Source organism: Corvus brachyrhynchos, unplaced genomic scaffold (genome assembly GCF_000691975.1).
Source record: "Corvus brachyrhynchos isolate BGI_N302 unplaced genomic scaffold, ASM69197v1 scaffold544, whole genome shotgun sequence".
Classification (NCBI taxonomy): domain Eukaryota; kingdom Metazoa; phylum Chordata; class Aves; order Passeriformes; family Corvidae; genus Corvus; species Corvus brachyrhynchos.
In genome coordinates, this window is record NW_008238325.1 from 1,985,303 (window position 1) to 1,998,548 (window position 13,246).

At 51.3% G+C, this 13,246-nt stretch overlaps 1 protein-coding gene and 1 long non-coding RNA gene across 4 annotated transcripts in view; both read right to left on the minus strand.

Moving 5' to 3' along the window:
• LOC108446770 overlaps positions 1-1,886 on the minus strand; it is a 6,591-nt gene extending 4,705 nt beyond the window's left edge. The window contains exon 1 of the long non-coding RNA XR_001862068.1: positions 1,816-1,886. This is a non-coding gene — a long non-coding RNA (uncharacterized LOC108446770). The remainder of the gene's footprint in view (positions 1-1,815) is intronic.
• Positions 1,887-10,279: 8,393 nt separating this feature from the next.
• LOC103615674 (schwannomin-interacting protein 1) overlaps positions 10,280-13,246 on the minus strand; it is a 19,705-nt gene continuing 16,738 nt past the window's right edge. For 2 of the 3 annotated variants that reach the window (XM_017734359.1, XM_008633738.2), the window contains exons 4-7: positions 12,913-13,110; positions 12,218-12,341; positions 11,892-11,985; positions 10,469-10,905 (exon numbers count right to left, since the gene is read on the minus strand). In XM_017734359.1, coding sequence (XP_017589848.1) covers positions 10,854-10,905; positions 11,892-11,985; positions 12,218-12,341; positions 12,913-13,110 — 468 coding nt within the window. In that variant the 3' untranslated portion in view covers positions 10,469-10,853. Of the gene's footprint in view, positions 10,906-11,891; positions 11,986-12,217; positions 12,342-12,912; positions 13,111-13,246 lie in introns of all 3 variants that reach the window. The other variant, XM_017734358.1, reaches the window with a different exon arrangement.

A 13,246-nucleotide genomic window follows, 5' to 3' on the forward strand; every position in this document is an offset into this window, starting at 1 on the left:
CAGGGCGGGGATGTGCGGGGCACAGCCGGAGCTCCTTCCCTCGGAGCACAGAGCTGACAGGAAAATGGGGTTGGCAGGGAGTCCGCGCGCGGCGCGTGGAGAAGTTTTAGCGGAATCACGAAAGCACGGAATGGTTTGGGTTCGAAGGGACCTTAAAGATAATCTCATTCCCACGGGCAGGGACACCTTCCACTGCCTCAGGCTGCTCCAAGCCCCTGTTTCCAACCTGGCTTTGGGCACTGCCAGGGATCCAGGGGCAGCCCCAGCTGCTCTGGGCACCCTGTGCCAGGGCCTGCCCACCCTCCCAGGGAACAATTCCTTCCCAAAATCCCATCTAAACCTCCTGAATTTGAAGCCATTCCCTCTTTGTTCTGTCACTCCATCCCGTGTAAATCATTTCTCTCCAGCTTTTCCATTTCCATTTTTATCCTGCTCTCTTCTCAAGGAACAAGCACCAGGACAAGAGGAAACAGCCTCAGGTTGCACCAGAGGAGCTTTAGATTGGATATTAGAGAAAATTCCTTCATGGAAAGCGCTGGAATAGGCTGTCCAGGGCGGTGGTGGAGGGATTGAACAGCCCTGTGGATGTGGCAGTGCTGGGGATGGTTGCACTCGGTGACCTTTGAGATCTTTCCCAACCTAAACCATTCCATGATCCTCTGATTCTATAGTGACAACGTTTCATTCATGAATATTTGTGAAAACCTGCCTGGATATTTGATTCTGCTGAAATATTTGGAATAATTAACCAATATTTCAGTATTGGCTCGTATTGTTCGTGGCCATTCTCAGCCGGACCCAGAAGGCTGCAGAAAACCTTTCTGTGCATTGGGGCTGCCGTGAAGTCACTGGGATTTTTGCTGTGAAACTGGGAGGGAGCAGGATGAATCAAGAGTCTTATATTGCATTTTCAGATTCTTTTTATTTTCTCTGTTTCCTATAAGAAGCCTGTGGCGTGTCCTGAGACTTCTTTTTGCCCCGATCCCAGCAGTGCATCATTTTCCAATTTCTCTGGGCGTTTTTCACTTCTGCCCCGTCATTTCACTGCGGGCTGTGGTTTCCAGCTCGTGTAGGAGCCGCGTCTTCCGGGAGCCAAAAGCGAAAGAGAATTTTGGGATGTGCTGAGGGGTGTTCCTGAAAGGCACCACTTTGGCTTTCCAGGTTTCCCTGCCCGGCTCTCAGGCCCTGCTCCCAGCAGGACACGAGGTTTCCCAGCGGGATCAGCACTGGGGTGGGATTTGGGTTTAAGCTGCTGATAAATTGGGATATATCCTAATGATATCGTATATATCTCTCCTATAATCCTTGCTGTGCCTGCTGCCCCTGTGTCCCTGGAAGTGTCCAAGGCCAGGCTGGATGGGTTTGGAGCAGCCTGGGATAGTGGGAGATGTCTCTGCCCATGGGATGGGATTTAAGGTCCCTTCCAACCCAAACCATTCTGGGATTCTGGGGCTTTTAATTCTGGTGAGTGAATTTTTTTTCCTAACGGAAGAAGGAATCCATCTTCTCCTCCTCCATCTCAAAGCATCCTCTACTTGACCAGGTTTAGCCTGAATCTTGATAATTAATATTTATATTAATAATATCAGAACAGAATATTTTACATATTATAATATATTAAAATAAGATAATTACTCCTTGAGCAGCTTGGGGCAAGTGCATTCCCAGAGGAATGGGAAGCAGTGCTTGAATGGAATGAGAATAATTCTAAATCTGTGGGCTGGGCTGTGATGTTCCTTTGTGTTTATTCCAAAGAAACATAAAATCATGGAATGCTTTGGGTTGGAAGGGATATTAAAGCTCATCCAATTCCACCTTCCACTATCCCAGGCTGCTCCAAGCCCCGTCCAGCCTGGCCTTGGACACTTCCAGGGATCCAGGGGCAGCCACAGCCTCCCCGGGCACCCTGTGCCAGGGCCCCCCAGTATAATAAATATAATAAATACCATAAATATAATCTATAACTGTTAAGTTTTTCGAAGTGTTAGCAGCTGTATGATTTTCCACAAGAAAATGTAATTCTGCTGCCTGTATTTCAACCAGAACTTGCTCTTGTTGGAATTATCCTCCAGAGAAAAATAAGGACCGTTCCGGGTCTCTGTAAAATCGGATTTGATCTAATGCAGGCAAAATGAGGGGAATCCCTGCTCGGGGCCGTGCCCTCAGCCAAATCAATACCTAAAACTCCTGCCTGAGAAAGAAAGGGAGAACAGCAATAAGAAAGAAACCCAGTGAGAAAAGCCCCAAAGCCCAAGCCCTGTGCTCAGTTTGGTTTTGAGGCCTGGAGAGTCGATGATGAGAAACGGGACCCGCTCCAGCCACGCTCTTCTGAAAAAGCGGGAGGTTCCTGGAAATCTAACAGAAATCTCCCGGCTTTTTGTTTCAGTCTGGGCTCCTCTCCCCTCCAATAAATAGAGATTGAATTTTGGGCTTCCTTTTGGCCTAGGGAAATCCTTGTTTCCTGGTTTCCAGGTAACAAGTGTGGGCATCACCCTGTGCTTTGAGGGAAATGAGCTTTAGGGACATTTCCTACCAGCTGTGGGATGTTGTAATTTAAAATTCGATGGATTTTCCTCATTAACAGGCTCCAAACCCTTTGGGAAGGCCACGGAGTCACTTGGGACATCCTCAGTAGGAAGGGTTTGGGTCTTTGTAGGGCAGCCCTATTCCCTGGCACTGCAATTAGCAATAATTTGAGATATCTAATTAAGCAATAATTACAGAGAAATATAAATTAAAGATTCAGGATGATTATATCCCACCCAGCTGTGGACAGGGATCATTGCTCCATTACAAAACTGGGAAAATATTGTGTGGGATGGGATTTCTGGATGCAATAAATAAAACCGATTCGATCCTATTTGCCACTCTCAGGACTTATGGAACACTGAATCATTTTTTGGAACATTGAATAATTTGTTTTGCTCCTGGATCATTTTTTGGGGAAGATCCAGGGTTGGATTTATCACCAAAAGAGCCTCACTGGCAGAAGTTGCTTCTGGTTTGGGTTGGGAACTGATGGCTCCATAAAATGGGAAAATAAAGAGTTGGGAGAAACTTTCCTGGTGTTTTTTTGGCTGTTGGTGCTTATTGATTGTGGAATTCCCTGAAATTCCTAACCCAAATCCTCTGCTTGTGCTGGTATTTCATTGGGGGGGATTCAGTGGTGTTTCTGAAGCTTTTTTGGGGCGCTGGAACCTCTCAAATCCTGCCTCGATCCCCTGCATCTCTTGGCTCTTCTCTCTTCCAGCTGCCACCGGAATTCCTGAGATTTTCCCCATGATCCATGTTGGATTCCAGGGAGCAGCCTGGCAGCTCTGTGACCACCCAGACTTGGGATCTCCACATTCAGAGGTTGTTATTTACAGGCTCCAAAGCTCCAGTCCTCCTGCCAGGGTAAGGGATTCATCCTGGGAAAGGGATGAAGCTGCTGGGAACCCCTGGATCAGGGTTGGGATTCCCTAAAAAGCACACAGGGTGCATTTTGGGCAGGGAATTTCTCCCACTGAGCTGGGAGGAGCAGATACCAGGGAGAAATTCTTCCCTGGGATGGTGGGGAGGCCCTGGCCCAGAGAAATTGTGGATTCCCCATCCCTGGAAGTGTCCAAGGCCAGGCTGGATGACGCTTGGAGCAGCCTGGGATAGTGGAAGGTGGAACTGGATGAGCTTTGAGGTCCCTTCCAACCCAAACATCCCAAAGCATTCCATGATTTTATGGTCCTGTGGAATAAACACAAAGGAGCATTGCAGCCCAGCCCACAGGTTTGGAATTATTTCCATTCCCTGCCCATGGAACTGGGATTTAAGGTCCCTTCCCAACCCAAACCATTCCAGGATTTTATGGCTCCGTGTGGGTCTGTCAGCCCTGTGGGGTTCGTCTTAAAATTCCACAGAATTCATAGGAATAAAAACCTTCAGGAAGGGCCTCCACACGGCACGGAGAGGTGCATCCCTCATGGATTTTGGGAATCCTCTGAGCTCACCCTCCCTGCCCCAAAAGCACCCTGTGAGTAAGGAGGTGGTGCCAGCTGTGCCCGTGGTTTCGTGGCACTTTCGGGGAGATCTTTCTCTCTCACTTTCTGTTTTCACACTTGACAGAATTTCTCAGCTCCGGGTGCTTTTTCTGCTCTTTATCCGTCCCTGGCTGTGGATGCTGGGCAGGAGGAGAGCAGGGATGGGGAAAAAGCTGGAATTTTGTCCTTGCTCAGGTTTGTGTTTGCCCTTTCAGCTCACGCTGGCTTTGCACGTGGAGAAAGGAAGGGAATTTGATACTGGGTGAGCAGGCGCTGATCACCAGGATGTTTTTTAGCATTTCTTTGCTGTAGCACAATTTTCCAAGCCCCGTTAATGATGGAATCCTCCATTCTATCCCCAGGAAGCACTGCCAGGCCAGCAGCTGGGAAACCCGAGGAGATGCAGAGCTCAGAGCCTGCAGTGCTTGGGGACACCCTGAGAGCTGCTGCAGTGACCCACGGGCAGAGAATTCCCCGGCTCCACTCCCAAGGATGTGGATTGGGCAGGAGTTATTCCCAGGAATGCTGTGCCCAGGATTTGACCAGCCTGGCACCTCCCCTCTCACAGGCCGAGCACTCTCCTGGCAGGAATTTTCTCTGCAGGGCCACATTTGATGGTTTTGATGTGCCTTGTGAGGAGAAAAAGGAAATGAATGCAGTCCTGGTGAAGTGAGGGCCTGACCAAAGGTAGAGTATGGCTCCCAGAGTTTTGTGGGGAAGGTGGGGAAGGGACCAGTCCTATCCATTGAAGCAGTGGGTGGGAAAGCCGCAGGAAAGCCAGAGAGAGACCTTTGGCAAGGGGGAATGGCTTCCCCCTGCCATGGCTGGGTGGGAATTTGGGAGGAAATCCTTCCCTGGGAGGGTGGGGAGGGGCTGGGATGGAATTCCCAGAGAAGCTGTGGCTGCTCCTGGATCCCTGGCAGTGTCCCAAGCCAGGCTGGACTGGGCTTGGAGCAGCCTGGGATAGTGAAAGGTGCCCCTTGCCATGGGAATGAGGTGAGCTTTCCCTTCCAGCCCAACCCATTCCATGATTTTGGGATGGTTCCTGGAGCTGGGGGGGTTGCGGTGGCTCCGGCCCAGCGCAGAGCCCGGGGAGGGGCACTTGGGGATGGTTTGTGTGATGTGGAGGAACATCCAGGGCTTCCTGAGGGCACAGGGACATCCTAGTTTTAACACATCACGGGACGTGGGTGGCACTGGGGCCTTTGTCCTCGGCAGAGAGGCAGCTGCAGCCTCCAGAGGAGCCGGCAGAGCCCCGCAGAGCCCTCAGCCCTCGTGGCTTCCGCTGCAAAAATAAACACCGGGCTTTATGCAAAGTGCAGAAAACGAGAAGGGTTTCGCTCACGATCCCGTGAGCCGGGCACCGGGAGTGCCAGAGCTGCGGTGGCATTTCCCCACCCTGGGCTGGGTGCTCAGCGTGTGAATAAATCCAAACCTGGAGAAGAAATCCCATTTTTGCCGTGTCCAGAGGCGTTGGTGTCTCCTGGAGACATCCAGCTGTGGGGGTCTGTGGGAAACCCAAACCATTCCCAAGTGGGCTGAGCTGAGCTGAGCGGAGCAGCCCCAAAATGACTGCACAGCTCTGGTCCCATCTCCCAGCCCCAAACTTCTCCTGCAGGGCCCTGACCCTTGTGGGGACACGGGGATTGTGTCCCTTCTCTTCCCAGATTCCAAGGCAGTGGGAAGGTGCAGGATGAGGGGTCTGAGACAGTCATGGGGATCCCTTTCCCACTCCCAAAAAATCCATCTCCGTGTGGTTTGGGAGCTGCAGAGCTGTTTCCAGCTCTTATCCTTGCTTTGGGGGTCAGTCCCCTCAGCCAGGACTGGTTATTCCAGCAAAATCCCTGAACATCCAAGGGGATTTTTCCCAACTAGTGTCTGGGGGGTATCAGTCCTTTGTCCACGGCGGGATGGGGAGAGCCCCTGGGGAAATTTCTCCTCCCACAGCCCTGCCTGGAAGCAGAGGAGAGCTGAGCTGCCTGGAAACCGCTCCAGAGATCCAGCAAAACTCTGCAATTCCTGTTTTCAGACGGATGGGGACACTTCGGTCTCCATTCAAGGTGAGTTTCTCCCCCAGACGTGCTGCCCTTGGGAAGCTGAGGGGCAGGAGGCTGTGGACACGATCGCTGTGGTGCCTGGGCTTTGCTCCCAGTCCTCCCTGGCAATTTCGCCATCAGCAATCCCAAACTAAAATCCATGGACCAGGAGAGGCTGGGACGGGTCAGAACAGTTTGCACCACCGAGAATCGGGGTAAATCCTTTTCCATCGATCCTTTTTTCCTTCCCTCCACAGCCAAGAGACTTTAAGCAATACTTCCCCACTGGGAAGGAGCTGCTGGTGGATCTGAGGGAAGAGGGAAGGGCTGATCCCACCGAGGCACCGGGAAAAGAGGCTTTAGCAGCACATTCGATCCCGGCTGGAAAAGCCCCTGGAACTCCTGCTGCCGTGGGATGCGGGATGTCCCTGGGCACCCCTGGAGCAGCAGAGGAGGAGGACGAGGCCCTGCACATGAGGCTTTCCTTTGGTTTATGGTAAGAGGGAAGAGAAACTCAGCGGGAAGGGCCGTGGGATGCGGGGCAGCGGGAGCGGAACTCAGCGCCCGCCCACGGAGCCGCCCTGGGGCTGAAGGGTGGCTTTGCTTCGGAGAGGGAAAATCTGCGAGCTGTTCACCTTCCCTGGAAGGCAGGAGAAGCAGCAGGGATGGTCTGGAGCGGGCTGGGGCAGGAGGCACCCGGAGGGAGGGTCCCCCCATCCCAAGGGTCTCATCTGAGCCTGCACGAGACTTAATTATCACAAGTTCATTAGTGCTTCTCCCTTGGAGGGTGAAAAGGAAGAGTGAAAGGCCGTGTGTGTGGTTTTTATGGAATCATTGAATGGTTTGGGTTGGGGAGGGACGTTGGGAAAATCCTCTCATCCCACCCCTGCCATTCCAGGGACACCTTCCCCCATCCCAATATCCCAGGTGGTTCCAAGCCCCAATGACCAACCTGGCCTTGGGCACTTCCAGGGATGGAACAGCCACAGCTTCCCTGCTTTTCCCTGCTCCCACTCCATGGTGGTGCCCGTGTGTGTGGGCAGATGTTGCTCAGCACACCCAGGAGCCGCTGGGGGGGGGGGGGGGGGGGAGGGCACACACAAAAAAGGGCAGAAAATCCCAAAAAGGGGAACCCAAACCGCAGGGCTTCCCTGACAGGAAGCAGCTGGGTCACAAAGCTCATCCCAGTTCCCAGGGGTGATGGAATCCACGTCAGCAGGGCCTCCTCTCGGGCATGAGGATGGTTTGGGGTTATTTTTTATTCAGTGCGGCAGTTCAGGCTCTTCAGGCACCCATGGGTTTAGGATGAGACCTAAAAATGTTAAGGAATGTTGTGGTGTGAGACCAGCTGGAAGCAGGCGAGGAAAAGCAAGGAGAATTCCTCCTGGATGGCCAGGATTGACTCTGGAAAGGGGCATTGGAGGGCAGCATGGTGGGGACAGGACAGGGAACACCAAGGAGCAGTTCCTGCCCTGCCCAGGCAGCATAAAAAATCCAAAATTATTTCCAAGCTTCACAAGGCTCTGCTCCCATGCCTTATCCCAAACTGTGGCCTTCCAATGCCTAAAGGGGCTCCAGAAGAGCTGGAGAGGGACTGGGGACAAGGCATGGAGGGGCAGGACGCAGGGAATGGCTTCCCAGTGCCAGAGGGCAGGGCTGGATGGGATACTGGGAAGGAATTGTTCCCTGGGAGGGTGGGGAGGGGCTGGGCTGGAATTCCCAGAGCAGCTGGGGCTGCCCCTGGATCCCTGGCAGTGCCCAAGGCCAGGCTGGACACTGGGGCTTGGAGCAGCCTGGGACGGTGGAAGGTGTCCCTGCCCATGGATAAATCCCACCACTGGGTGGGATTTAAGCTCCCTTCCCTCCCAAACCATCCTGGAATCCCATGATCCCTACCCTGGTCCAGCCCATCCAACTCTCAGCTTTCCTTGGTTTTTAAGTCTTCTGAACATTTTCTCCAAATTAACACCTTCCCCCCCCCCCGCCCCCCCCAAAAAATTCCAGGCAAGGGGCACTGGGCACGGGGATTCCTTGGATCCAGGGGCTGGGTGCCAAATCCCAGTCCCCAGCCTGGAGCAGTGGCCGCTGTCATACCAAAAGCTGCTTCTTACTATCCCTGTGAGCTCATCCCAGGGACTTTCTCCCTTTGAAATTCCAGTGGGGAATTCAGCTCTGAATTCTGTGGTTCTGAGATTCACCAGTGGAACCCTGTAAATGCCCCGTTCCTGGGAGAAAAGCATCCAAAAAATAAGATCAAAATTAAAAATTAAAGCTAAGTTGGAAAAAAAAACCCAACAAATTCTCCACAGGGATGGGGCTCCCAAAAATCCCATATATTCCCTGTGGATTTCCACAGCTGCGTGGAGGGCAGGGAGCTGGGAATGTGGGGTTTGTGGGATCTCCATTCTCACAGCAGGAAGCAGGGCTGGGAGGTGTTTTTGCTGCCTCAGCCAGGTGGTTTTGGTGAGTTTTGGAGGTGCTTTTCCTACAGCAAAAAGGAAAACAATTCCCAGCTGGAGGATCCACCACCTGTGGGAGACAGTTTATGTTTTTCTGGGAATCAAAATCCTACCCAGGAGGATGCAGGAGGCTCCAAGCAGGACCGAGACCCAGGAATAAACCACAAAACCAAAATCTTGCTCAGAAACCACACCAGACGCTTCTCTTTTGGAAATATCCTTTAATCCATCAGTTCCGGCTTTGCCCCCGTCCACAGCACCCCTCAGAACGTGGGACACGGAGCCAAGGAGACCCAGAACAGGATTTTTTTCCAGGGAAAACCCAATCCCCAGGACAGGAAGGGGAGAACCAGCAGAGGGTGAGTAGAAGGACAAATTCTCCCCAGCAAGTCAAAGGTACTTAGCAAGGGAATGGAATTCCAGCCTTCCCGGCTGCCTCATCCTGGTGCTCCGGAGCTGGATGGTGCCAGGGGGAGCTGTGGGATTCCCCAGGAGCAGCCAGGGGCTTTTTTGATTATTTTTCTGATTTTTTATTCTTTTTTAAATTTTTTTTTCCTTAAAGCTGAGAGCGAACTTTGTGTGTTTGGGGCTTTTCATGCTTTAAATACAGCAGGAGGCAGCTCCTCCCTGAGACCCAGAGCTGCTTCCGAGGGAGGCAGCGGACCCACGGAGAGGTTTTGGGGTCAGACACTGCAAATTTGGGGTTTTGGAGAGAAAATTCAAACCCAGCAGCTCTCCCCACATGCAGGGAGCCACCCAAGGGCTGCAGGGAAACCAACACCCCACATTTCTGTGTGTTTTCTGCACAGATTTAAAAGTGAGGAAGAAAAGGGTTGATGTGGATGTGGGCTGCAGGTGTGGGCTCCTAATCCATCCTTCTGCTCCCTGATCCCACTCAGGGCACACTGCCCAGCAAGAACACGGGATCCCATCCCCATGGGAGCTGTGGGACAGGGAATAGCACTGGAAAAGCCTTGGGAAAGGCAGAACAGCCCTAAATTAAACCAACCCCCCATCCCAGCCCCCCAAACCCCTCCAGGGCTGCTTCCAGCCCTGCCCTTTCTGGGAAAAAAAGGGGAGGGAAAAGTCCTTTAATAAAAAAAAAAGTCCTTTAATAAAAGACATTCCTGGCAGGGGATGAAGTTGGAATGCAGCTGAGGCTTTCTGCAAACACCCTGAGTAAGTCACCAGGCAGAGCCTTGGCTGGGATGGATTTGCCCCCCAAAGAAAGGAGAATTAAAAGGTAAAAAGCTGCTGGGAGCACCAGGCTGGGGCTTTGGAAGGGCTGGCTGGGTTCTTCCAGCTTTGGAATCCAATAAAGGAGGGGTGGAGATGGACTCATTGTGTGCCAGTGTCCCCTCTCCTACGGCCAGCACTCAGCTCTGAGCCTCCCCCAAAGGCAGAGTGACGGATTCCACGTTTAATCCATTTAATGTGCTGCCTGGTTTTTAACATAGATTACTCTTTTTCTTTCTAAAATTTCATTTAAATGTTCAGCCCAGACAATAAAATATAAAAAAATACCCACCTGGGCTGTGTGTCTGCTGCTTCCAACCATCACAGATTTGGGGCTCAGTGTTACAGAAGAATCTTTGAAGTCCATGTGATACAGAATTCGGAACTTCCAAACAAATAACTCTGCAAAAACCCTCTCTTCTCTCAGTTTGATGTGATCAGCAGGGCCAAAAAAAAAAAAAAACAAAGCCTCTTTCTGGTGATGATAAATTGCACATTTTGTTGGAGGATCCACCAGCAACAAAGAGACGTGGCATAGGAAACAATGGTGGTAATTTTTATTTTACAGCTTTATACAGAAAACTTCCAACTCTCTGCACCCCACCGAGTGTTAATAGCACACCTAAAAATGAATGTCAGGTAGTCAACATTCCCAAAAGGTCGAGAACTGAGTAAAATGTACAGATTACTGAAAGCTACGACGTCACTACGAGGCAGGCATGGATTTTTTGTTGACTTGAATAGCACCGTCAAGAACAGGTTCTTTATTTGAGAACTACAGTGAAGAATAAAAAAGTAGTCAATGGTAAAATATCATCCAACCCAAAAAAATCTCTAAACAACCAAAAAATAAAGTTAAACTACCCTCTCTTCTCGCCCATGATTTATAATGTTATAAGTACTGTACAATTCTCTTTGTTTCTGTAATAATATTATTATTATTATTATTAAAATGCCTGATATTTAGTGGCACGAGTAAAAAAATTAAAATAAATTAAGAAGCAGAGGCCAATCACCGGACAGAAAGCTTCGGACATGGTCAATGAGCAACACTGGAATTCTGGAATTCCCTGGACACGGACAGAGGCAGGAGGAGGGCGCTCCGGGGTTCACTTGGCTGGCATCTTCTCTGCCATGTGCTTCTGCTGGCTCTCGGCGTGTCTGGGGACAGGGAGGGGCTGTTATTCCCTGTGCCAAGGAAAAGATGGAAAACCCAACCCATCTGCTCCGGCACCGAGCTGGGAATTGTGTTTTCCCAAGGAAAACACGAAGTTTTCCGGATCTCTGCCGGGGCTCCTTCCTGGCAGGAGGGTGGGTGAAGGGCCAGGCCTTTGGGTTTCTCCAAACCCCAAAGTGGTTTGGGGCAGCTGGGATTTTTCCCTTCCTTCCCACAGGGATGGCCAACACCTCTACCCCAAAAAAAAGAGGGATGGGAACAGCCAGTGCCCCACCATTCCCAAAAAATGCCATTTATGAATTGCAGGGAGGAAGCAAAGCACTTCCCAAAACACAGGAGGAGATCCCAGGATATGAGGTGGCACTGACACAGCTCCAGCTCCCATCCCAAACTTCCCCCTCACCACTTGCTCTTCATTTTTTTTCTGAGCTTTAATGCTTCAGTCTGGAATCACAGTCCTGGTGTGCTGATGCTACCCCGGGCCTCTTCTTTCCCAGCTCCTTTCATCCCACACCTTTACACTTCTGAATAAAATACTCAGAATATTTTGGAACACTTTCTATTTCAGAAGCGCATCCCCAGTCATCCCAAAGGAAAATGCTTCCTGAGCCTTGCTGCCAGAGGATGGAGTCCTTTAGGGAACCTGCCCATATCCTGCAAGGCTTTTTGTTTTAGCAGTTATTAAATATTAGTATTTAAGTGGTTCCAAAGTTCTCCCCCTTGTCCAGCCCTCCTGATGGCAAAGACAGATCTCTGTCCAGCCTGGCCTTGGACACTGCCAGGGATCCAGGGACAGCCACAGCTTCTCTGGGAAATCCATTCCAGGGCCTCCCCACCCTCTCAGGGAACAATTCCTTCCCAATATCCTGGATGGCAAAAGCTTTAGTCCCAGAATTCTGCTGGAAGAAAAGCCCCACACGCTGCTGATGGTAAATGGGGAGCTGTGAGGGGAGAGAAATTCCTGCTTCACCTGGTGAGATCCTCAATGTCCACCAGCATGGCATCCTGCTCCGTGTGCAGCTCATCCCGGATCAGCAGCAGCTGCACCAGCTCCTCGTTCAAGCCTGCTCCAGGGAGAAATGGGGTGAGTTTGGGATGTCCTGGGGGGACCCCAGGTTGGGATCTTCCCCACCAAGTGCCACATCCACAGGGCTTTTAAATCTCTGCGGGGTTGGGGACTCCATCACTGCCCAGGGCTGCACAGCCCTTTCCACTGAGAATATTTACATTTATCCCAGAGAACTGCTCTTAATTAAAGGAGACTGACCCCAGAATAATTAAGCAATTACCACTTACTTTCTATCTGTGAGTGAAGGTCATTGACTATCACCTGTAGCTGCCCGATGGTCATGTCCCTTAGGTCAGTGGGTTTTAAACTTCTCTTCATCAGGCATTCACTGATATGAGGCATATGTGGCAGCTGGAAAGAAATATTCACTATTTTACTGCTTCCTTCCAGTATTTTAGTGTTTCCTTCCAGCATTTTACTGTTTTCTTCCAATTATTTCTATTTTTGAGCATTTTGTCCCCCCAGTTTTGCATCCCCCCCTCACAAACAGGCAGCAACGACTCCACCAAATGGAGGCCAAGCATCAACACAACACTGGGCCCAAGGCGACCAGGATCAGGAATGTTTGATGGAATGGGGGGTGAGGGTGATGGTGACAGCCCTGGACGAAGGCAGGAGTGCTCAGGGATGGGATGGGATGGGATGGGATGGGATGGGATGGGATGGGATGGGATGGGATGGGATGGGATGGGATGGGATGAACAGACTCCAGCTCAGAGGATGAGCGGCCTCAAGGCAGCACCAACCTCCAGCATCCCATTCCCTGCACCCATCCTGCTCCCACAACTCCTTCCAGCTCCTGAGGCCAATCCCTTCTCCACCTCTCCTCCCCACGTCCCTCATCCCTGTGAGCCAGAGCCACCAGTGGTGTGGATGTCCCAGGGCTGGAGTCCCCCCTGGGGTCACCCCCGGCCCCACTCACAAGATCCGCTACGGGCGACTTCTTCCTGTTCTGCTTTTCCACCTCCACCTGCATCTTGGCCATGGGCTTTGCCATAGCCAAGGCCATCTTGGCCTCAGCCTGGAGCTTCTTTTGCCTGGTGAGGAAGTCCATGTCATCCAGGGACTCCGACTCCTCCTCCGTCGTGTCTCTGTCGGAGTAGGATGAGCTCTGCTTGCTCTGGGGAAGCAAAGAAGCCACAGCAAAGTTTGACCTATTTTTGTGCTCTTTTCTACAGAACTGTGAAGAGCATGGGTTTATTTTTTTATCTTAATCCGCAAGATTATCTTTGAAAATCAGAGTGATTCCCAGACAG